General features: G+C 38.6%; 1 protein-coding gene across 2 annotated transcripts in view; it reads left to right on the top strand.

Moving 5' to 3' along the window:
* Positions 1-24,907, top strand: part of LOC100855243 (tRNA-specific adenosine deaminase TAD2) — a 68,733-nt gene extending 43,826 nt beyond the window's left edge. For both annotated transcript variants that reach the window (XM_010658443.3, XM_010658445.3), the window contains exons 5-8: positions 2,524-2,683; positions 2,786-2,882; positions 12,038-12,138; positions 24,356-24,907. In XM_010658443.3, coding sequence (XP_010656745.1) covers positions 2,524-2,683; positions 2,786-2,882; positions 12,038-12,138; positions 24,356-24,399 — 402 coding nt within the window. In that variant the 3' untranslated portion in view covers positions 24,400-24,907. The remainder of the gene's footprint in view (positions 1-2,523; positions 2,684-2,785; positions 2,883-12,037; positions 12,139-24,355) is intronic.
* Positions 24,908-25,297: the final 390 nt, after the last annotated feature.

The raw sequence follows: 25,297 nt of genomic DNA, 5'->3' as shown, positions 1-25,297 counted from the left end.
ACAACCCGACAATTACAATCGTTAGATATCTTACTCACAGAAAGCAGGTTGCAAGACAAGTTTGGAACATGTAGCACAGACTTAGGGACAAGGGTAGATTTATTTTAATGGTTCCAAACCCTGCAATTGGAGACAATGATCCATCTGCAATTTTCACTTTGAGTCGATCAGAACTAGGGATATATAAAGAAAACAAATTTGTACAACCTATCATATGATCTGATGCTCCAGAATCAATAATCCAAGGCTCTTTTTCCTTCTTTGTGCATTTAAGGGCTGTCAGGAAATTACCTTTCTGGGCTATAAGAGAGTTGCTGGTGGTTTTCTCAGGTGTAAGCAGCTTGTTGAACTTTTCAATTTGCTCTTTGTTCAGGTTGAGGCCACCAATATTGTCATTGTTTTTAAGTTTCTGGGTCTCGGCAGTGGACTGGTAGGCACAGGTATCTCTTCTAAAGGTCCCTTGTGGCTTTGGGCTTTGGTTGGCAGGTCTACCATGCAATTTCCAACAATTTTCCCTGTTGTGATTTGATCTTTGGCAGAAATCACACCAAAGATTACCCTTGCATGCATGTTGTGAGTTGCTGGAATTTTCAGTTGTGTGTTGTGATTCTTGGTCTTTGGCAGCGAGGGCTGAGGCTTTGGTTTGGAGAGGAGTCTTGGAGTCACCTAAGATATATTTTTGCTTGCTTTCTTCTCGATGAACCTCAGCAAATATTTCTTCGATCTGTGGCAAGGGGTGAGTTCCAAGCATCCTGCCACGTACCTCATCGAGATCTTTATTAAGACTAATAAGAAAGTCATAAGTACGTTGCTTTTCCACTAACTTTGCATATTTTCCAGCACATTCTCCACACCAATTAGTTGGTTCGAAAATGTCAAGTTCTTGCCAAATCTTAGTCAGGGATGTATAGTATTCAGTCACGCTTTTATTAGCTTGTTAGAGATCTGGGGTATGATCTCTTAAACTGCATAACTGGGCTGAGTTCTCAAGGTCTGAATATGACAGTCAGACCTTATCCCAGATTGCCTTTGTCATGTTGTGCACCAGATATAGTGAACCAATGTGCTCCTCCATTGAGTTAATAAGCCAGGCCATAACTAGAGCATTATTTGTGTCCCAAGAAGAGTAACTCGGGTCTGTAAGAGCAGGTTCCTGTACAGTCCCATCTATGAAGCAGATTTTGCCTCTCCCTCAAATGATCATTTGACCTGATCGAGACCATTGAGAAGGGTCCTGCCATTGAGTTTATAAGAGGTGATTTGGAGAGGAATGATCAAAAGACACAGTGGGGTTAATTGTGAGGGTAGATGAAGAGGACTGGTTAGAGCCCTCTTTGGATCCATCCTTGCTTAATCCAGTGAAGGCCCTCCTGTAGTCGCCCATCTTTTTCTCTCAACAGAAAAAAAAAACCTTTGCTCTGATACCATGTGCAAAGGTACTGGAGAGAAAAAAAGAAACACTGTTGCTAATTTTTATTATTTGAATAATAAATACAGAGAAAGCTGAGATTTAAATAGAGATCTCCAACCAAAATACATATCAGAAAATCATAGAAATCTCCAGCCAAATAACTTATCAGAAAATCATGGAAATAATCAGCAATAAATTAGGAAAAAATTGAAATGGGGTCAGATTTTATTCCTAAAAATCAGGACAGCAGTCCAGGTGCTTCCTAAAATCTCGAGATTTCTGATATCCCAAGGAAAAAACTTTTCAACAGTCTAGCTAAGCAAAGCATTCACCACTTCGGGCTTGTAGCTTTGTGAGGGCCCCTAATTTCTACCTTGTCTTTACTATTAATCTTCTAATTGGCCACTAGCTGTATAAAAACTATTACATTTGGGAGAGAGTTTTGGTGGGATGGTACCCTTTCAAGGGGAATTGTAGGACTTAGAGGAGAGAAGGTCTGAGGAGACGAGGATCCAACGCCTCTCACCAGGAATGTAGGAAGAAATATGAGCATGTTTCACAGAGAGAATGAAGAGATGTCACCTATTCCTAATTCAATAAATTAAATAAAAAATTTAGATTCCATAATGGACAGGTATGTGTTGAGATGATAACTGATCAAAAAAAGAAAAAAAGAAATGAGAAATATTTGAGAATTTTTTTTAGGATGCTGCATGATTATAAATATGACTTAAAAATTCTTGAATTTGTGTGAGACCAGTAATTTTACCTGTAGTGTTTTTTCTAATTCAAGATCTGACTCACTCCTTGACTGTATTGTAACAAACTGTAAATGTATTTTGTATGCTCAATTTATTAAATTATGAAATGTCACTTTGAATTTTTGAATTTGATGTTTATTTTTTATTATTCCCAGTCACTACTGTCACTTTTCAACTGACGGAAGATATAGCATGGCCCTTCATAAACTTCAATCTTCCTTTTTTTTTTTTTTTTCTGTGTCTTAGCCTCTTAACTCATATTAGATTTATTTTGGGCTATAACTTTTTCTTAGTAACTAAGCTTGTGGTAATTGTGAATTTATAAATTTCAATCCACTGGTGTATATGCAGGCTACAAGACATGCAGAGATGGAAGCTATTGATGTTCTTTTGGAGCAGTGGCAGAAGAATGGACTTTCTAAGCTGGAAGTTGCTGAAATTTTTTCAAAATGCAGTCTTTATGTTACATGTGAACCATGCATAATGTGTGCAGCTTCCTTGTCAATTCTTGGTATGCTCATTGAATCATACTATATAATGAAGGTTTATTTTTCCTTTTTCTTTTCTTTGTTTAGTTTGACTAATTTATCTGTAACTTGTTCCCCTCTTTCAGGAATAAAGGAAGTGTATTATGGATGTGCAAATGATAAATTTGGGGGATGTGGATCGATACTATCATTGCATTCAAGTAGTTCTAAGCTGCTCACTAGGTATATGTCTAACCCCAACATCACATGCAAGTTTCTATTTCTTTTGTGATAGGTTCACATGTAAGTTTCTATTGATTGGCTTCTCTTTTGTTTCTAGCTCATTAACAGTTCTAATGTCAGTATTTCATGATAAATATTGGCAAATACATGCAATATTATGCCTGATGTTATTCTTTAATACAAGTAAATTTATTAAGAATTATGTTAAAAGATCGAATATAAGTATTGTTGAGAATGAAAGGTAGTTTTTCCTATATTTTCTCTATTTATGATAGGACATAATTGTTTTATTTTCTGATTCTCCTTTTTTTCTCTAGCTTTTCTGATTTCATTTTCCTTTTGGGTTTAGGAAAAGAACTCTACATATTTAGCTGTTGCATATATTAAGAAATCAAGAAGCCAAAAAAAGACAGGTTTGGAGAGCTAAAGGATGAATGAGAGCAATGGGGACTTCATCTCCTCTTCGTCTGACTGGGGAGATGAGAGGAGACAGGTGTTGGTATGTAGTGGAATCCAAGTCTTTTGAAATCTTAGTAGGTTTGTTCGGAGGGAAGTTGAAAGGGAAAATTTCAGATAGAAGCAGAGAAACATCCTTGTGGATTAGGTTTGGGGAGTGGATTTTTGGTTGTTTGTTGGAAGGAATAGAAGCTTGTCATAGGGATGAGAGTGGAAAGGTGTGGAGCAAATACTGGGTTGAAGATGGGAGGGAGTTTAGGTTGGAGGTTCATTCTTTGCTCTTTTAGCTTTGTGGAGGCCAATAGGTTTACTCTGATCTACCTCGAAGGAAGGGGTATCCCTAAAGGGTGGTCTATTCTGGTTGAGAAGCTTCATTGTCTTGGAGTAATTTCCTCCTTAGAGGAAAGGAAGCTTCTTTCCCCAGTTGCCTTATAGCTTGTGGAGGGAGGTAGTAGTTCAGTGGACCCGATGCAAGGAGGAGTTTGGATTCGGATTGAGGAAAAGGAAGCCCAACGTCGGAAGGAGGTCTAACTTAGGAAGGAGCATCTAAGGCGCTGTCTAGTTGGGCAATGGGGAGAATATTCAAACTTGACTCCAGATTTGCCTTCGTTGAGGAGATGGGTAAGTCATACCTGGTCTCTAAAAAGAGGAGTGAAGATTTCCTTGCTAGAGGGTGCCCTTCTCTTATTAGATTTTGAGGAAAGCTTTGATATAGAGATGGGGCTTTAAAGGGGTTTAAGAAGGTACAAGGATAAGATTTTACATTTGGATAGTTAGGTCCTAAATGTAGGGTGTTTTTGGAAGGATGTGTGTGCTAAGGACCTGTGGGTGAGTGCGGTGGGGTTTCCTCTGCACTTGTGATGTCAAGAGGTGAAAAAGCTTAAGGATTGTTATGGTGGTTTTATTGTTGTGGATGAAGACACAACTCATCTCCAAGACTTGCAATGGGTAACATTTTGTGACTTTAGATGGGAGAAGTACACCTAGGTCATTGCAAGTGGTGGTGGACCTATCTTGCTTGTGGTGGGAAGTACCACCATGGATTTCTCAAGTGATTACAAGTAATGGGAGTAATGGTTTAGAGGTTAGGGGTGAGCTTGTCAGAGTGTTATTGTTGGCAAATTGTAGATAATTTTGTATTTATTTCTTTTCTTTTCTCTCTTTGGTAAAATATGATTTACGGGAGAGATTATAGGATAATAGGTGTTAGGTGAATAAAATCCTTGATTTATGGGAGAGATTTTTGGGGAATCTAATCCTTAATTGTGTATAAATAAGATGCACATATTGTATTCTAATACAATTCAAGTAGAGCAGAATTTATTTCATGGTATCAAAGCTTTTACTCTCTTGTACACCCTAAGTTTTTTCTTGTCTTAGCCTTAATTGCTGAGAATTTTTCTGCACTTGTATGACCTTTATTGCTAGCAATAGAACTTGTTGATGCCCATCTCCTTCCTTGGAATTTTTTAGCCTACATAGTCTCATAAAATTTTCCCCTCTCAGATTTACAAAAATTATTTCTGAATTTGCTCCAATATGTCTGGTGGATAAAAAATCATCCAAGCTTCAAACCTTGCTCCCAACTTGACTAGCAATAAAATTTCAAAATCTGCAAAATCCATTCAAACTCAATAGCCATAATTATTTGGTGTGGTCTCAATTGGTATGAACATTTTTGAAGGGAAAAGGAAATGTGAGTCATCTAATTGGACCTATCCCAAGTGAAGACAATCCAAAGCTCATTGCATGGGACGAAGAGGATTCAAATGATTATGTCATGGTTGTGGAATTCAATGTAACCAAAGATCAACGAGACGTATATGTTCTTGACGACAGTTAGAGATATTTGGGAGACTGTTAGACAAACATACTCCAAAGTGAGAGATGTTGCCCACATCTATGAAATAAAGACCGAGATTGGTGCTACCAAGCAAGGTACTTTTTCTATTACTGAATACTATACTATCACGAAAAACTCATGGCTGGAATTAAATTACTATCAAAATATTAAGATGAATTGCAGCAAAGATGCTGCCATGATGCTCAAATATGTTGAAAAGGAAAGAATATTTGATTTCTTGACGAGTCTTAATGTGGAATATGATCAAGTCAAGGTGCAGGTCCTTGGAAAGGAAGATCCACCTCCGCTAAATGAAATCTTCTCCATTATAAGAGCAGAAGAAGGAAGAATGAGTATTATGCTTAACACTCCAACAATAGAAGGTTCAAATCTTGTCACCATGAAGATGAACTCCACACTGTTAAATAGCAATTATAGATATAGCCTATACTGTTAGCATTGTAAGCTAATTCATGCAGTCTCCCAGGGAAGTTCATGCAGAGGTAGTATCCAAGATTCTATGCTACTTAAAGTCTACTCTAGGAAAGGGAATTTTCTTTAAGAAAAATGAAGAGCTAAGCCTAGAGGCATACACCGATGTGAATTGGGCAGGATTAGTGGTAGATCAACATTCTACCTCCGGTTACTGCACATTCTTAGGGGACAACTTAGTGACATGGAAAAGTAACAAGCAATATGTGGTGGCTCGATCAAGTGCAAAAGTAGAGTTTAGAGCTACAACATATAGGGTTTGTGAGCTATTATGGATAAAGATTGTCCTTGATGATCTAGGAATCAAGTGGGAAAGGATAATGGAGTTAAACTGTGACAACAAATCAACAATCAATATTGCTCACAATCCACTATAGCATGACCGAACGAAGCATGTAGAAGTAGATTGACATTTCATAAAAAAAAAAAAAAAAAAAAACTCGATAGTGGTTTGATCTGCACACCATATGTTTCAACAAAAGGGTAGCGTGCAAATGTGTTGACCAAAGGATTGACTAGTCACCAATTTCAAATAATTACATGCAAGTTGGGAATGGACAAGATGTGTTCTCCAACTTGGGGGGAGTATTGACAGATTTTAAATAATTTTGTATTTATTTCTTTCCTTTTCTTTCCTTGGAAAACCTTATTTATGGGAGAGATTATAGGATAAGAGGTGGTAAGTGAATAAGATCCTTGATTTATAGGAGAGATTTTAGGGGAGTTTAATCCTCAATGGTGTATAAATAAGATGTACATATTATATTCAAATACAATTTAAGTATAGTAGAATTTATTTTAGTTATGCATTGATGAGAGCGTGAGAGGGCGATTTTCATTACTACAGAAGGGGGCAATTGATGTGCTACTTTGTGGCAGGTGAAGAAAAGGGTTAGGTTTGGTGGATGAATGAAATTTCTAACAAGGCTATAGTAGGTAGTGGGCTAGTGGATGTTGTGGAAGGTGATGGTGATGGAAGACAAGCTATTGGGGATTGTTTGGGTGTGGTATGTAGTAAGGGAGCACAAAGTGGGGTAGTTGGTGGGCTAGAAGAAGTGGGCCTTAGGTGCTTGAAAGAGGCCTGAAAACAATGGTACCTTTGAGAAAACCTCACTTTTCTCATATATTTTATGCATACAGATATTGTTTTATAAACTAATTACAAAGAGTAAACATATAAAAAACTAAAACCTAGAAAATAGAAAACTAAATCTTTACATATCATACGTATAAAATCTTAACCACTTTTCCATGCTTATCCCATAAAACCTAAACCTGAAAAATGGGAAAAAAATCCATAAGTCAATGATAGGATTTTCCACACTCCCCCTCAAGCTCACTTGAAGGTATCAATCATTCTCGACTTACAAATGAATCTCTTCCAAGTCCCTTTGTAAGAATATTTGCTTATTGCTTCTTTATGGGAATATAAGGCGTACAAATCACTCCACTTTTTATGTTTTCCGTAATGAAATATTTGTTCACTACAACATGCTTGGTTTTGTCATGATGCACAAGGTTATGCATAGTATTGATTGTTGCCTTATTGTCATAGTATAATTTCATAGGAGTTTTAGTAGGTATCCTTAGTTCTTAAGAGTATTTTTAGCCATAAGAGTTCACAAATGATGAGCATTAATGCTCTGAACTCTACTTCATCATTGCTTCTAGCAACAATTGATTGCTTCTTGATTCTTGCTTCTCTTTGTGACCAAATTACACCCAACAAAGATGCAATCCCTTGAAGTTGACCTCCTATCATTCAATGATCCATCTCAATTAGCATCGGTAAATGCTTCAACCCTCATGTGATCTCCCTTTTTGAACAACAATCCCTTTCCTAGAGTCTGCTTTAGTCATCTAAGAATCTTGTACACTGCTTGAAGATGTTCTTCATGGGGGGAATGCATAAATTGGCTAACCATACTCACTGCAAATGCCAAGTCTGATCAAGTATGAGAAAGGTAGATCAACTTTCCTACCAACCACTGATATCTACCTATATCTACTATAGCTCCTTGTGATAACTCCAACATATGATTAACATCGATTGAAGTATCAACAAGTTTGCAATCAAGAGTTCTAGGGTTACTTCCTTTGTAAGACAAAGATCCCATTCTTAGATCTAGCTATATCTCCATGCCAAAGAAATATCTTTGCTAACTAAGATCCTTTATTTAATAAACTTTGGCTAGGATTTGCTTTAGTCTCTCCATCTCTGTATGATCATTGTCAATCACGATAATATCATCTGTATAAACAATGAGAATAAAATACATCCATTATTTGAATGTTTGTAGCACATTGTGTGGTCTGATTGACTTAGTGTTACCATTGTCATGAATTGACTTTGTGAACCTCTTGAAACAAGCATTTGAAGATTGCTTTAGACTATAAAGGGACTCTCTTAGCTTGCCCACCTTATCAAAGCCATACACATTTTCAAAGCCAAGGGGTAGACCCATCTAAACTTCTTCAAGTTCTCTGTTGAGAAAGACATTCTTTACATTTAGTTGATGCAAAGGTCAATAAAAATTAGTTGCAAGAGGGTAATACATGAATGGTGTTCATCTTTGCTATTAGGGCGAATTTCTCTTGGTAATCAATACCATACATTTGAGAGAAGCCTTTTGCGACCAATCTGGCTTTATATCTTTCGATCGAACCATCTGTCATGTACTTAACCGTAAATACCCACTTGCATCCTACTTGATTCTTCCCTTTTGGTAAGCTCACTAACCTTTAGCTAGCCTTTTTTTCAAGTGGCCTCCTCCTTAACTGCCTCTCTCCATTTTGGAACATGTAGAACATCCTGTATATTTTTGGAAATTTCTAAACTAGGCAAGTTTTAAAAGCCTTAAATGTTGGAGACAATATCTGGTAAAACACATATTTAGATATAGATTGCATGGTACAAAATCTAGTGCCTTTCGTAATGGCAATCAGAACATCAAGGTCTGAAGAAGGAATAGATAAGGAAATTGAGTTTACGTCTGTTTGGATCTGCCATAGGTTCAAACTCATGGCAGTATTTAGGAGGTTGGAATTTGGTTGCTTGAAGATTTCTCCGTCTTGAATAAACACGAAGCTCTAATTGTGGAGCAATAACAATGAGATCTCCCTCTAAACTAGATTGATCAACAGCTTGTTGTGGCATTGGAGATTTTAGCCCAGGGGTCCCAAGTATTCTAGGTGAGTCATGGATGATATCTGTCGATTCAAGGTTAAATGGTTTTTTCTAGGAGTTGTATCTAGCTACAAAACAACAATTGGTTAGGGTAAGGATGATTCCCAAAAATGCTCTTCTTGAGTTGAGTTCTCCCCCTAAAGAGGATTTTTTGGGAAATAAGGTTGTTCTCAAAGGAGGTAACATCCGTAGTGACAAAAGTCTTGTTGGATAGAGGATCATTACATTTGTAGCCCTTTTTGAGTTGGAGAGTAGCCGATAAACACACACTTGAGTGCTCAGGGATCAAGTTTGCTTCAATGATGTTTATAAATCTGGACAAAAACAGTGCATCTGAATAACTTAGGTGGAAGAGAGGTGAATAATCTAATGTGGATGGATGGTTGACAATTGCTCAAGAGGTGTGTGAGAGACGACTTGGGAAAAGGGGGCATGTCTTGGTTTGGTTTTGAGGGTGAAGGTGCCTTTGGAGGATTGGTCCTCAAGCAACGTGGCAACTTTTAGTAATTGGTTGGGCATGCTGACAGTAGGTTTCAAGGCTGAGATCTTATCTCTCAGGAAAATGAAGGCTAGGAAAGAGGTCAGGGGTTGCGAGGGTGGGTAGGAAGAGGAGGAACAGCCCTTGTTATTCAAAATTTGAAAAGGAATTAAAGAAGCTAGAATGTTTTGTGAATTATAAGGAAGCTGAAGGTGAATGATCGGGAAGCAGAAAGTGAGTGGGAAACTGCCATAGTGGGTAGATGAAGCTAATTTTTATTCCTGTGGGATGATATAGGGGCTACTGTCAGTGTCAAGAGGAGTTTTTCAAGGCATTGATTGGATTGCAGAAACCATTTTTGGTATTTCTGCAAGAATGTCGACTGGGGGCACTTTGTTTTTTTCTATGCTTTTAGGGTGTTGGTTTTTGTTTTGGGTGGTGGGTCTTCTTTCACTTGCCTTTTGGCACTATTTGTATGCACTGTGCACTTTGATGTGCCTTCTTCAAGTGCTTTTAATTTAATTGCCCCTTTTACCTTTCAGAGAAAAAAAATTAGCAGTTGCATACGTGTTTCAAAGAAAATCAAGTTCTTTCTGCTAATATCAGATGACGCATGAACCTATGGGCTGCCACCAGTACCATACCAAGCAGCCACCCCTAATCTCCCTATACACATAGCATTAAAGTTTCCATAAATCACCTAGCTGCCGAACTGTCAATCCAGTCTAATTGCTGTAAACACAAGCTGCCGAATCTTCACTGTCTCCACCTTGCAATTGCTACCACCTTCTCATAGATGCCAACTCATGTAGTGATAAGGCCAACATCAGTGCCATACTCTCTTCATGCTGCAATCTTCCCTGCTGATATGATACTGGTTTGTGAGTTTATTCCATTAATTTCTGAATTTCCTGTGCTTCCTTGGATATTTGTAACCAAGGAGTCTGTTGGTGTACTCTTTAATATCATCTTGCTAGATCGGCATCCCATTTTTTATTGAAATGGGCTGTCAATTAGAATTAAGTAGGTTCCACCTCTAAATGACCACCTTAAGCTCAATCTTGATAGGTGCTTTTTCACCAGGCCAGATCAAATGTGGATTTTGTGGCTTCTTCAAAGACCACTAAGGTAGTATAGCATGGACTTTTTGCATTATGGTGGTTTTGGTTTAGCCATTGAGTTGTAGATCTTGGTGCTTGTAGTGAGAGAGACGCAAAATTGCTTGGTTTTCCTCAATCTTGATTGAAGGGGACTCTCCCACTGTTCTTTCCTGGGTGACTAATGATGGAGTAAGATTTTGGAGATATGCCTATTAGCTACAGAGGATGGTGAAGCTGTCTATAGTTGTGGTCTGTTCTTTTCCATAGAGTCAAGAGTAGTAAATCAAGAAGCTGATACATTGGTTAAGGAAGAGGCCTCCTCTGCATTGAACATTCTGGGGACCATCTCCCTGATTGAGATCATTTTGTGTGAGCCTCTTGTGGGGGCCCAGTTATTGGGAAATTTTTATACAGTTACATTTGTTTTTCTCTTTCCTCTGACTAATCTTGCAATTTGAAAGAATTCCCCATCCTTCTTTGTACATTATCTAATATATTTACAATCATAACAACTATAGTAATATAATATCAAGCTACAATTCAAAGATTTTCTAGTACTAACTGTAGATAAAAATATTGGTTGGATAGTCAAGAACATGGAACACTGATTTGAGAGGTAAACAAGGAGAGACTGGGATAGCATCTATACTGTAGTTGAGGTCAAAGAACCATTATGTTCCTAATTCTGTTGCAACCTGTACAACCAGTGTATGATGAGAAAAAAGATTGTATTCAAGGCATATGATCAGAAGCAACAGAATTACTAATCAAGGATAGATTGGAGGAAAGTAAAAACACTCTAAGCCGATGCAAAAGGATGAGTGGTAGCTCCATAAAGCCATGAGATTATGGAAAGACTCAACTTCCTGGAAAGAAAGAGTTACTTGCCTGAGGATGTTCCTAGGGAACTAATTTGGTGTTTCTTTAAATAATTGTGAACCTATAAATGCATATTTGTAACCAGATGTGGATTGAAGGATATCAGCTTCTTATAAATAATTGTTTTAATAAATGGTACAATATTTTTCAGCACGATTACTTATTAGAGGATTTTATGAGTACTGTTCTTTTTTCTTTTGTTCATTTTTCCTTTTTTTGGTATTGAAAAATATTTGTAGCAATTTGATTCTGAATTACTCGGTGTGTGTGTATTGTGTGGTTAAATTTCAGTTCATCAATTATGCTGTTCATTTTTCAGTGTTACTGTCTAGGTTCTTCCTTGATGTCTTTTCATTGCTTCTTTTTGTTCACTGTATTGTGATGTAGTGCCCTAGTAGGCTGTGAAAAGGATTAACTGAAAGATTATAAACATCCATGGTTATAAACGGTCCTCCACAATCTGCTTTCGGAATGCTATATTACAGTATTGCAAAGAAAATGAAGATGTTTCAATTTTCCCTCAGGATATCTCCTAAGTAAAACCTATGAAAATACTTGATCAAGAGTCCTTATCATAGAGTAGGGATCTGAAATATTTCTCAGAGAAACTTGAGCAACACTTCTTTTGAAACACACACACACACACACATGGTTACTTATATTATTCCTCTATGCAATTCAAATGTTGGGCTGGCTTATATATACATCTTATTGTGATAGTGGAACTCCACTAGTGAAGGGTTTCAAATGTACTGGAGGAATAATGGCAACTGAAGCAGTCTCTCTTTTGCAAAGATTTTATGAACAAGGGAACCCCAATGGTATGTAACTTCATAATCTTAAGCTTCTTTTAGTAGTATTTTGAAGTGTGAATTCTTTTTTGAGAAAGCAGAAAAAATCAGTGAACTTCTGTTAGAAATGCATCTTATTCATATCTGTTCAGTGGGAAGTGACCTAAAAAATGAAAATACAAATACTTAATTTCTTTTTTTTTCTGGTCAAAACAAAATGTCATTACTTTTGAAGCCAGAAATTCAACCTCTTCCCAAATGTTTAGTCGCACTACCATAACCACAAACAATAGAGCCACACAGCCACCACTATACACCTTCAGAATTACCACTTGTGTGTCGCCTCTGTTGCTGTGTCACTCTTCCAAGTCTGCTAACTCTGCAAATTCTAGCACCACATTAACACGATAACACCACCACAGCTGCCACCAGATATGTCTTTTCACAATCATAAACAATAATAAACATAAGAAAACATCATAACCACCATCACCACCTCCACTTCTGCCAAAACTAAAGTCACCACTGACAAAAATCACCACTCCAATAAACTAATAACACTACCACAATTTTACAACCCAAGACAACCGTGGCATCCTCCACCACTACAACCACCACCTCCAGATTTCTGCCATAACTACGTAAGTCCTGCCTCATTAGACTAAAGCAGGGACTGGGTTGGGGGGTGTGGTGTTTGTTGTTTGTTATTAGAGTAGATATAAATTTCATTATATGAGAAATAACATTGAATGCTCCTTCTTTTGGGTTCCTCGCTCAACTAATAAAGCCGCAAACTAGTTAGACAAGTAAGGAGCAAAACATTTGATATGTTTTGTTGGAGAAATTTTTTATGGAGGTTTTGTAGTGTGTATAAGTTGAAGAATAGGGTTTCACGGGAATAATTTTCTTTCATTGAGACTATTCTTTTATAGAGTTTACAGCATATACAAATCCTTCAAATTAGGAAACTAAATCACTGATTAAAAGGAAAGAATAACTCCTAACAATTACTTTTCTAAAAATACAAAGATTGACAACTAATAAATAACTCATAATAATTACTTTCCTAAAAATACAAAGATTGACAACTAATAAATAATTTACAGCTTTACAAAGTTATTTATTTCCAAATCAGTTTCGGTTTTCCAACACTCTCCCTCAAGCTGGCTTAAAGATATCTTCCATAGCCAGCTTGCCAACTAAAAAATCGAATTGCCTCTTGTGTAGTCCTTTGGTGAAGACATCAGCCACTTGTTCCTCAGTAGGGATATAGGTCATACAGACCAATCCGTTGTCTATCTTCTCTTTAATGAAATGCTTGTCCACTTCCACATGTTTGGTGCGGTCATGAAGAACCGGATTGTGAGCTAATGAAATTGCTGCCTTGTTGTCACAATACAACTTCATAGGAGATGAACCTGTCATCTTTAACTCTTCCAGTAATCTTCTTATCCATATAATCTCACAAATACCATGAGCTACAACTCTAAACTCAGCCTCAGCACTACTTCTAGCAACCACGTTCTGTTTTTCACTTCGCCACGTAACCAAGTTGGCACCTACAAATGAACAGTACCCAAAGGTGGACCTTCGATCCACTATGCTTCCAGCCCAGTCTGCATCGGTGTAGGTTTCAATTTGTAGGTGTCCTCGTGACTTGAACAGAAGACCTCTACCTGGTGTCCCCTTTAGATACCTTAGAATCCTGTAAACAGCTTCAAAATGCTCTGGTCCAAGCGCATGCATAAACTGACTAACCATACTCACTGAGAATGCTATGTCAGGGCGTGTATGGGATAGGTAAATCAATCTCCCAACAAGTCTTTGATAACGATCTCGGTCCTTCACATTCTTGGCTTTTGTAGGCTGCAGTTTTACATTTGGCTCTATAGGTGTTTCAGCAGGCTTACATCCTAACATACCTGTCTCATCAAGAAGATCAAGAACATACTTCCGTTGATTTACAAAGATACCTTCTTTGGACCTAGCAAACTCCATCCCAAGAAAGTATTTTAATGCCCTCAGGTCCTTAATCTCAAATTCCTCAGCCAGTTTCCCCTTCAGCTTCTTTAGTTCATTGCAATCATCCCCAGTTAACACAATATCGTCAACATACACAATTAAGATGACTACTTTACCTTCATTTGAATGTTTGTAGAACATCGTGTGATCAGCTTGACTTTGAGTATATCCATAATGCTTTATTACTTTGCCAAAGCGCTCAAACCAAGCTCTAGGCGACTGCTTAAGTCCGTATAAGGACTTCTTCAATTTGCACACTTTCCCAACTCCAAAACTTTCTTCAAAACCTGGTGGAGGACTCATGAACACTTCTTCCTCTAGGTCTCCATTAAGAAAGACATTTTTAACATCCAATTGGTGTAAGGGCCAATTGGAATTTACTGCAAGGGACAACAAAACTCTAATCGAGTTTATTTTAGCTACGGAGGCGAAAGTCTCTTGGTAGTCTATCCCATAGGTTTGAGTAAAACCCTTTGCCACAAGTCTGGCTTTGTATCTCTCAACACTTCCATCTGCTTTACTCTTTATTGTAAACACTCATTTGCACCCTACAACTTTTTTTTCCCTTGGTAAATCTACAACCTCCCAAGTGCCATTCTTTTTTAAGGCATTCATTTCCTCAAACACTGCCAATTTCCAACTCGGTTCATCTAGTGCTTCTTGAATATTTCTAAGTACCACAAGTTTTGAAATATTTGTAGTGAATGCTCTATAGTTGTCAGAAAGGTTACTATAGGAGATATATTTGGCAATGGGATGTTTAGTGCAGGCTCGGGTTCCCTTTTTAAGAGCAATAGGGAGATCAAGGTCAAGGTCTTGTGCAGGAACAATTGGGGCTAATCCTAAACTGGGTTCGGGTGCAGATATTTCTGGACTTGGACTAAAGTGTGATGGTAAACTTAGATCAGTAATAGAAGAAGAAGAAGCATGTATATGAGTAGGAATAGAAGGAGGGTTACCTGAGACATTTAGAGAGCCATTGCCCAGGGCTTTCGGTTGACCATGTGTTGGGATGATCGGCTGGTCTTTACTTCTTCCAGGGACTTTTTTCCTTGAATAAACCACATGCTCAAGATTGTTTCTATTTTTTTTCATTCGTAGTATTTCTTCTTCTAACAGACCAATTTCAGATTCGGATTCAGTAGGCTTAGTTTCCTTATTTTCTTTTTCAAGAGAGATATCAAGAATTACATTAGGCAAAGGTTCAACAATTTCCAAAAAATTTGGTTCCACTAATTTCTCCCCCTGAAGTAAATTTTTGGTAAAATATGGGACATTTTCCATAAAGGAAACATCCATAGTTGTGTAAAAACGTTTTGTAAGGGGATTAAAACATTTGTAACCCTTTTTATTAGGAGTACATCCTACAAAAACACATTTTTCTGCTCTTGGGTCTAACTTAGATCTTGACCTTTTTAGAATGTGTACATATGCAGTGCAACCAAATAATTTCAAAGGTAATTCAGAATTAATTCGAGATTCTGGAAATACCTTTTTCAAGCACTCCAAAGGAGTGGTATACTGCAAAATTTTTGTAGGCATCCTGTTGATTAGATATGAAGCAGTTAGTATGGCATCCCCCTATAAGTATTTTGGAATATTCATGTAAAACATCATAGCCCGTGCTACTTCTAACAAGTGTTTTGTGAAAAGAGAGAAAAAAGGGAGAATCCCTAATTATTGTTATTGAAAAGCTGTAAAGAATACACATTGGACTTGGGTATATATATACATGTTAGTGGGACCCACAATACAATAAGGAAAGAAAAGGAAAAGAAAAAGTAAATAACCTAAATAACTGTACACTATCTAACACTCCCCCTCAAGCTGGAGCATATATGTTATATGCACCAAGCTTGTTACAAATGTATTTAATTCTAGGACCTCTGAGAGATTTAGTAAAAATATCTACTAGTTGATCATTTGAATTGACAAAACTAGTCGCCACACATCCTGATGCGATCTTCTCTTTAATGAAGTGACAGTCAACTTCAATGTGTTTGGTCCTTTCATGGAAGACTGGATTGAATGCAATATGCAAAGCGGCTTGGTTGTCACAGATGAGCTTCATCTATTCATCCTTTCCAAATCTCAACTCCCGAAGAAGATGTTTCAGCCATATGAGTTCACATGTTGCCAGAGTCATAGCTCGATACTCGGCTTCAGCACTAGATCTAGCCACTACATCTTGTTTCTTACTCTTCCAGGATGTTAGGTTACCTCCAATAAAAACATAATACCCGGAAGTGGAACGTCTATCTGTGGGTGAGCCAACCCAATCTGCATCTGTGTAGCCAACAACCTGGGCATGACCTCTGTTCTCGTACAACACACCTTGGCCTGGTGTGCTTTTGATATATCGAAGAATGCGGATTACAACATCCCAATGGCTATCACATGGTGACTATAGGAATTGACTAACAACACTTATAGGAAAAGAAATGTCTGGACGAGTAATGGTGAGGTAGTTCAGTTTACCTACAAGTCGCCGATATCTCCCAGGATCTCCTAAAGGCTCCCCCTGTCCTGGTATAAGTTTGACATTTGGATCCATAGGAGTGTCTACCGGTTTACAGTCTAACATACCGGTTTCTTCCAAGATGTCTAAAGCATACTTCCTTTGGGAAAGAACCACACCGGATCTGGATTGAGCTATCTCAATCCCTAAGAAATACTTGAGTTTCCCCAAGTCTTTAGTCTGAAAGTGGGTGAAAAGGTGTTGCTTTAGTTTCTGAATACCATTCTGATCACTGCCTGTAATGACGATGTCGTCCACATAAACTACCAGATAAATACACTGCCCCGAAGAGTTATGATGATAGAAAACGGAATGGTCTGCTGTACTGCAGAACATGTCAAACTCCTGAACAACAGAACTAAAACGGCTAAACCATGCTCGAGGAGATTGTTTCAAGCCATATAGAGAACGGCGTAACCTGCACACTAAACCAGACTCCCCCTGAGCAACAAAACTAGGTGGTTGCTCCATATAAGCTTCCTCAGCAAGATCCCCATGAAGGAAAGCATTTTTAATATCTAACTGATAAAGAGGCCAAGAACGCATAGCAGCCATGGAGAGCAATAGACAAACAGAAGCTATCTTGGCAACAGGAGAGAAAGTGTCACCATAATCAGAACCATAAACCTGAGTATAGCCTTTAACAACTAAGCGGGCCTTAAGACGATCAACTGGACCATCAGGGCCAACCTTAACTGTGTAGACCCAACGACAACCAACTGTAGATTTACCTGAGGGTAAAACAACAAGATCCCAAGTGCCATTGGAGTGTAAAGCAGCCATTTCATCTACTATTGCCTGTCGCTAGCCTAGATGGGAAAGAGCCTCAGGGGTGCTCTTGGGAAGAGAAACAGAAGATATAGCAGAAACAAATGCAGAATAGGGTGAAGATAATCGATGGTAACTCAAAAAATTGTAAATGGGATGAGGATTACGAGTAGATCGATTACCTTTCTGAAGAGCAATGGGTAAGTCAGCAGAAGGAGGCAGAGCCGGGGCAGGAGAAGCCGAAGGGATAGGAAGTGATTCAGCAGGTACCTCGGCCAAAGAAGGAGGAACAGCGACACGATGACAGCGATGATAAACCTGAAGTGGGCGAGAAGGCACTGCATCAAGTGGGGAGATAATGGGAAGGGGTAAGACTTCAGAAATAGGAAGAGACTTAGAGATGGAGAAGAACGGTGAGTCCTCAAAGAAAGTGACATCAGCGGAGAGAAAGTAGCGATGAGTCTCAGAGGAATAACAACGATAACCCTTTTGAAGTCTGGAATATCCCAAGAAAATGCATTTTGTGGCTCTGGTAGAAAGTTTGCCCTGTCCAGGAGTGAGAATATATGAACAAAGCAAGTACAACAAAAAACACGAGGAGGAAGGAAATAAAGTGGTTGGTCAGGGAAAAGAAGGGAATGAGGAATCTGATCGTGTAATACAGATGAGGGCATACGATTAATCAAATAACATGCTGTAAGAACAATGTCCCCCCAAAAACGAAAAGGAACATGACTATGGAGAAGGAGAGTACGAGCTGTCTCAACAAGATGTCGATTCTTACATTCAGCTACCCCATTTTGTTGAGGAGTATGAGCACAAGAAGACTGATGAATGATCCCATGTTGGGACATAAATGAAGTAAATGGTGCAGAAAAATATTCTCTGACATTGTCACTGCGCAACACACGAATAGAAATATTGAACTGGGTTTGGATTTCAGCATAAAATTTCTGGAAAATAGAGAATAACTCAGCTCGATTTTTTATTAAAAATAACCAAGTACATCGAGAATAGTCATCAATGAAAGTGACAAAATACTGAAATCCTAAAGTAGACGCGGTCCGACAAGGACCCTAAACATCAGTGTGGACAAGTTCAAAAGGAGACTTTGCCCGATTATTCAAACGCTTTGGGAACGAGACACGAGTATGTTTCTTAAGCTGACAGGACTCACACGCAAACGACGACAAAGATGAAAAACTAGGGACCATTTTCTGGAACTTGGATAGATTAGGGTGGCCCAGGCGACTGTGGATGAGGAGGGGAGCATCAGTGGAAATGCAAACTGCAGGAGTTGAAGGTGAGGTGAGGTGATAGAGGCCTTGAGACTCACGTCCTATGCCAATCGTCTTCCCCGTACTCCGGTCCTGCAAGGTCATAAATTTATCAGAGAAAGTGATAGAACAGTTAAGAGTGCAAGTTATTTTGCTGATGGAAATAAGATTAAAAGGACACTCAGGGGCATAAAGGACAGAATGGAGAGGTAGGAAAGGGAGAGGATGAGTGAAACCAAAACCTTTAGCCATAGTTTGACAACCATTAGTTAAAGTAACAGTAGGTAAGGCAGAGGTAGTAGTAATAGAAGAGAAAAGATCCTTATTACCAGATATGTGATCAGAAGCGCCAGAATCTAGAATCCAAGGTCCAAGAGAAGATGTGTGGGTAAAACAAGCAGAAGCATTACCAGTCTGGGCAACAGAAGCAACAGAAGTTGACTTGGTGTCCCCTGATAGCGGAGATAGTCATCATACTCATTGTCAGTGAGGGAAATACCCTGAGATGTGGAGGAATTGGGAGGCTGAGGCGACTGAGGATCAGATGACTGGGCCACTTGGGCAGTGCGGGGAGGCCGCCCATGTAACTGATAACACCGATCACGTGTGTGGCCAAACTTATTGCAATAGGTGCAATGAGGACATTGGCCTCTACCTCGGTTACCACTGCGTCCTCCTCGAGAGTTAGTTTGAGAAACTAACACAGAAGAATCTGAAGTATTATCAGATGGCAAAGTCTGAGTGGAGGAGATACGGAGGAGGCAAGCAAACACATCATCCAAGGATGGAACGGAGGAACTGCCAAGAATCTGATCGCGGACGGTCTCGAAATCTGGACGGAGGCCAATAAGCGTAAGAACTATGAAGAACTTGTCAATCTGTGTTCGTTGATCCCCAACATCAGTAGTAAGAGGCATCACGGTCAAGAATTCCTCCTTAAGAGAGGCAATCTGGCCAATATAAGTAGATAAATCCATGTCTTGTTGTCTGACATTGACAATAGAAGAAGCCACCTTATAAAGACGTTGGATATCATTCGTGTATAACCCTTTCGCCTTATTCCAAAATTTAAAGCATGTTTTGTAGGCCCGAAAATGAAGCAGAATCTTAGGATCAACTGATTGCCATAACACACTACATAACTGTACATCTATCTTCCTCCATTGTACTATGTCAACCTCAGGGATATCCGCCTCCTGCGTAACAAGGTGATCCTCATAACCTTGACCTATAAACCAAAGCTCCACAAAGGCAGACCAGGACAAATAATTTTCGCTGCCAACCAATTTCTCCGAAGTAATCATAGGAGATCCAAATATGACAGAGGAAAAAGTGGAACTTTTAGTAGCCATATCTACTTATCTGGAGAACGAAATATGTTTGGATCGAAGAGAGCCCTAATACGGCTTTAGATCGCGGCTGAAAGAAGAAAAACTGAGGATCCACGGCTGTGAGAGACCAAATAATAAAGAAAAACAAATGTGGCACTACTGGAAGGGTAGAAGAACACTTCCTAAGACACGTGCAGGGCTCGGGGTGGAGAGGAAGTCACCGGAGGTCGCCGGAAAGGCTGTTTAGAGGGTCGACGGAGACAAAAAACCCCAAAAAATGTACTTTTAGGGCTCGGATGACACAAGCACAGATGGAGGGTGGCTAGACGGCGTCAAGCAAGGCTGGAGGTGGAAGCGCGTGGCCGGAAAGTGCTCCATGCGCCCTCACGCGCCGGCGCGTGAGATTCAGGCCGCCGAAGAAGAAACTCGCATGGCCGGCACGTGGCTGAGATTTTCCCTCCGGTGCTTTGAGAAAACTTGAAGATCTCCTCCTTGCGCACTTGATGGTATGGTCAATGTCGGAAAAGGACTTCGCCGGAAAAAGGTTGTCGGAAAAGTCGCCGGCAGTGAGGGTTTGCTGACGGCGGTGAGGGTTTTCTGACGGCGATACGATTGATCAAAAAGCTTTAGGAGATGGGAAGGGTGACCGGAATGAAACACGGCCACTGAAAGATTTCCCAAAATGGATTGACGGATAAACCGGAAATAATTAGAGTTTTTTTTCTCCCTAGGCTCTGATACCATGTGAAAAGAGAGAAAAAAGGGGGAATCCCTAATTATTGTTATTGAAAAGCTGTGAAGAATACACATTGGACTTAGGTATATATATACATGTTAGTGGGACCCACAATACAATAAGGAAAGAAAAAGAAAAGGAAAAGTAAATAACCTAAATAACTGTACACTATCTAACATGTTTATTTTTATGTTCAGCTATTCCATTCTGTTCAGGGGTATCAGAACACGAGGATTGATGTAAAATTCCTTTCTCATTTGAAAAGGTTTTCCAAACATTATTAAAGTACTCAGTCCCATTATCAGATCTCAAAATACTGATTTTTGTCTAAAATTGGTTTTCAATCATTTTGTAAAATTCTTTAAAAATCCTTTCGACTTCAGATTTTTCCCTCATTAAATATACCCAACAAAGACGTGTATGGTCGTCTATAAAGGTCACAAACCATTTTTTTCCTGAAATTGTGGTTACTTTTGAAGGTCCCCAAACATCACTGTGAAAAAGATAAAATGGTTTTGATGCATAGTAGGGTTTTGGAATGTAAGTTTTTCGTTGGCTCTTTGCCAATAAACAACTTTCACATTGAAATGATAAAGGATCAACCTTTTGAAATAACACTGGAAATAAATGTTTTAAATAAGAGAAACTAGGATGGCCTAATCTGCAATGCCAAACCATTATTTGATCACGAACAGAAAGAGAACTAATACTACTTAGTCCTTGAGCAATTTTATTACTAGGTAAATTATCCTCGAAATAATAGAGACCATTGATCATCCTAGCACTGCCAATCGTCTTCCCAGAGCTCTGGTCCTGAAAAATACAATGGGATTCATAGAAGATAACACAACAATTAGAATCTCTAGATAATTTGCTAACAGACAAGAGATTACAAGTAAGTTTAGGAACATGGAGAACAAATTTAAGATCTATTCCCTCAGAGATTTTTATTAGACCTTTTCCTACAATAGGTGAGAAATTACCATCAGCTATCCGAACCTTTTTATTTCCAGGACACGGTGAATAGGATTCAAACATGTTTGAGGAATTGGTCATGTGGTCGGATGCTCCAGAATCGATTATCCATGGAATAGATTTAAAACGACAAGATAGAGCATATAATTCATTACCTGTGTGTGCCAAATAAACATTATAAGTACCGGGTGTCAAGTTGGATTTCAGCAGTGCAAGAAGATGCTCCATTTGCTCAGTGGTGAAGGGGCTGGTCTCAACCTCATTAGCAGTAGGAATAATGGCTCGGCCTGGTTTGTCACCTGTTTTTCCTTTCCAATTTGCAGGTTTCCCATGGATTTTCCAACAGTTCTCACGAGTATGGCGAGGTTTGTTGCAAAAATCACACCAAACCCGTGGTCTTTCATCTGATTTACGCTGAAACGCAGCAGCTTTATTATAGCCTCCACCCGTGGTAACCAAGGCTGAACCTTCAATAGCAACTCCAGGTCCCTTCTTGCCCAACATCACATTCCTCCGACTCTCTTCTCTTCTAACTTCTAAAAAAACTTCACCAATTGAAGGCAGGGGTTGTCTTCCAATGATTCTCCCTCTTACCTCATCAAACTCAACATTAAGGCCAGCCAAGAACTTGAAGATCCAATTGTCTTCCATGGTCTTCTTATGATGAAGTCCATTCTCGGTAGATTTCCACTCATAGGTGTTGAAGAGGTCAAGGTCTTGCCAGATCCGCTTCAAGGAGTTGAAGTACTTTGTGACATTGTCCTCCCCTTGTCGTATCTCACCAAGTTTGAGGGTTAATTCAAAGATCTGTGATTGATTCCCTAAATCAGAATACGTCTGATTTACATTCTCCCAAAGCTTTTGTGTTGTTGGATAGCACATGTAATTAGAGCTAATGTCTTCTTCCATAGAATTCACAAGCCATGTCATCACCATGGAATTCTCAGCATCCCATATAGCATAGTTCGGATCATCCACTGCAGGAGCCTTCTTTTCACCCGTCAGGTAGCCCATCTTTCCACGTCCTCTGATGTACATCCGAATTGATAGAGACCATCTCAGAAAGTTGTCACCATTCAAGCGAATCGTGGTGATTTGGACAGAGTGAGATTCCGAGGTGGTAGGACTGATTTTTGAAGAATCAGTGATGATGGGATTGTTCAGAGAAGGTTGAGGAACAGTAGTGGACTCGTTTGAAATATCTGACATGGTTTCAGAGAACAGGGATTGAAAAAAGAGGAAGAAGGAGGATTTCGGCAAGCAAATTGCTAGCTCTGATACCAAGTTGAAGAATAGGGTTTCACGGGAATAATTTTCTTTCATTGAGACTATTCTTTTATAGAGTTTACAGCATATACAAATCCTTCAAATTAGGAAACTAAATCAGTGATTAAAAGGAAATAATAACTCCTAACAATTACTTTTCTAAAAATACAAAGATTGACAACTAATAAATAACTCCTAATAATTACTTTCCTAAAAATACAAAGATTGTCAACTAATAAATAATTTACAGCTTTACAAAGTTATTTCTTTTCATATCAGTTTCGGTTTTCCAACAGTATACAATATTTTTTCTACCTATAGTACATGCAGATATTTCATTTTGTAGAGCAATACAAGTTTCTACTTTTGGAACAAGAATTGTACATTTTGGAAGGGTTGTTTTTCTGTTGTATTTATCATTCAATGAAATGAATATGTTTGTTTCTGATCAAAAGAAATAAGGCAGGGATGAACCCTAAAAACAAAAGATATATCCAAAGAATTGTATCCAAACAGGGTCACCTAAAGCCTATACTGCACCAAAGATTTTTGGAGCACATGAGGAGGAAGGTCCTCTAACTTTTCATCCTACCAAGGATGACCATGAGTGCAGAATTCTTCTCAACACTCACATCTTGACTTTTTCCACTTGCAAATTCATCAAGGTTATGTTTGGTTGTTAGAACGTATTAAGGAAATAAAATGCTAAGAAAAATGATTTTCTCATGTTTGGTTGTACTATAGAAAATATCAAAGAAAATCAAATATAATTAAAATTACTTAAAAACTTATGCATTTAAAATTATTTAATCTCTATGTCAAAAGAGTTAAAATAAGTGAAATGAGTTTGAAGTAGCATATACTTTGCATTTTCCCTCAAATTTTATGAGAACCAAATATAGCATAAATTTTCAAGAACTGGGAACAAAAATGAGGGAGAGGGAGCGATAAGTCCTCAAACTTTGTGGACATTGATCATTTGACATTAAGAGAGAGATTTGAAGTGTGGAATTTGAGTTCATCAGCTTCTTGCATACTCAATGCTTCCAGCAAATTTGTTTGCAATGCTCAAGCATGAAGATTACTTGTCCCTGTAAAGTGTTTGTTGGTTGGCTGGCTATTACATGCTGATACCTTATATTTATTCATATGCTAAAGAAATTGGTGGCAAATGATCAAAGGGCTTGCTGTGTCTCCTCAGAGCAATTTTACATATAGTCCATACCTTAGGATCATTTTATTAGTTTGGCTTTTCTTTGTGCAGAATTTGATCCCATCTCTTGCCTGTGTTTAATTGCATTCAACAATGAAAATTTTCTTCCTGTGTGTAATCCTTTTTTGTTGTTTGTTTCAGCCCCAAAACCTCACAGGCAACCAGGTCAGCAGGTACTGCATTGAATATGTACACGGACAGATTGATTCCTGTAGAATAATTCATCAGATTGCTTTGGTCTTGCTCTTTTTAGTCCCCAAACCTCCGATGACTCAGTCTGCCAACAATTGACAAGGAAGATTATGCAAGCTCTGTTTTCTCTATACAAATATGTAAGCTGCAGGAGGATTCTTTCTGAACCTTACTTGCTGCCACATTGCACAAACTGGAACTTGTTGATTCCATGAAAGCTCAAAATGCCCATTAAACTATCAACTCAATAAGTAGTCTGAGCATCAAATGGTACCCAGGCTACACTCCCAACTATTTGTATCAAGACTCGACGAGGGATGATGGCGTTATTTATTGTCTCCCTTCTTTGTATGTCACAGACTGATTAGTAATGTTAGGAACTTTCCTCTTTTCTGATTGGCATGGTTTAGCATGTATTTGCATTGGAAATGATTCAGAAATGATGGTGATACCTGGTACTTGGGAGAATATGAAAGATGGTTTCTGAAGAGTTTCAGGGAATATTGATTTGGGTGTATGGCATATTATGATTTAAGCCTTTGGAGGTGGGTTAACTTGCAGATTAGTTCATATGGAGGTTGATATCAATGACAAATGACAAATAGCATATTCCAAGTGCAACTGAATGTGTACAGGAGCCCCAGGACCAGGGTCCAAGTCAAGTCCACTGTATTCTTGTTGGCCTTGGGCCCAACCATTTTGCAAACTTTGGTTTTTAAAATTCCAGAGATTTCAAGAGGAAAATTACTCATAAATCTATGACCATGAGTCAAATAGGGAAACAATTTCAGTTTGAGCAATGAATTTCAAAGCTGCTTTTTAAAGAAAAACTTTACATTGACATTGGTTTTTTTTTTCTAAGTCCAAGTAAAATAATGAAGTGGTGCAAAT

This window comes from Vitis vinifera, chromosome 11 (genome assembly GCF_030704535.1).
Source record: "Vitis vinifera cultivar Pinot Noir 40024 chromosome 11, ASM3070453v1".
Taxonomy (NCBI): domain Eukaryota; kingdom Viridiplantae; phylum Streptophyta; class Magnoliopsida; order Vitales; family Vitaceae; genus Vitis; species Vitis vinifera.
This window is presented reverse-complemented; position numbering and strand designations above follow the sequence as displayed.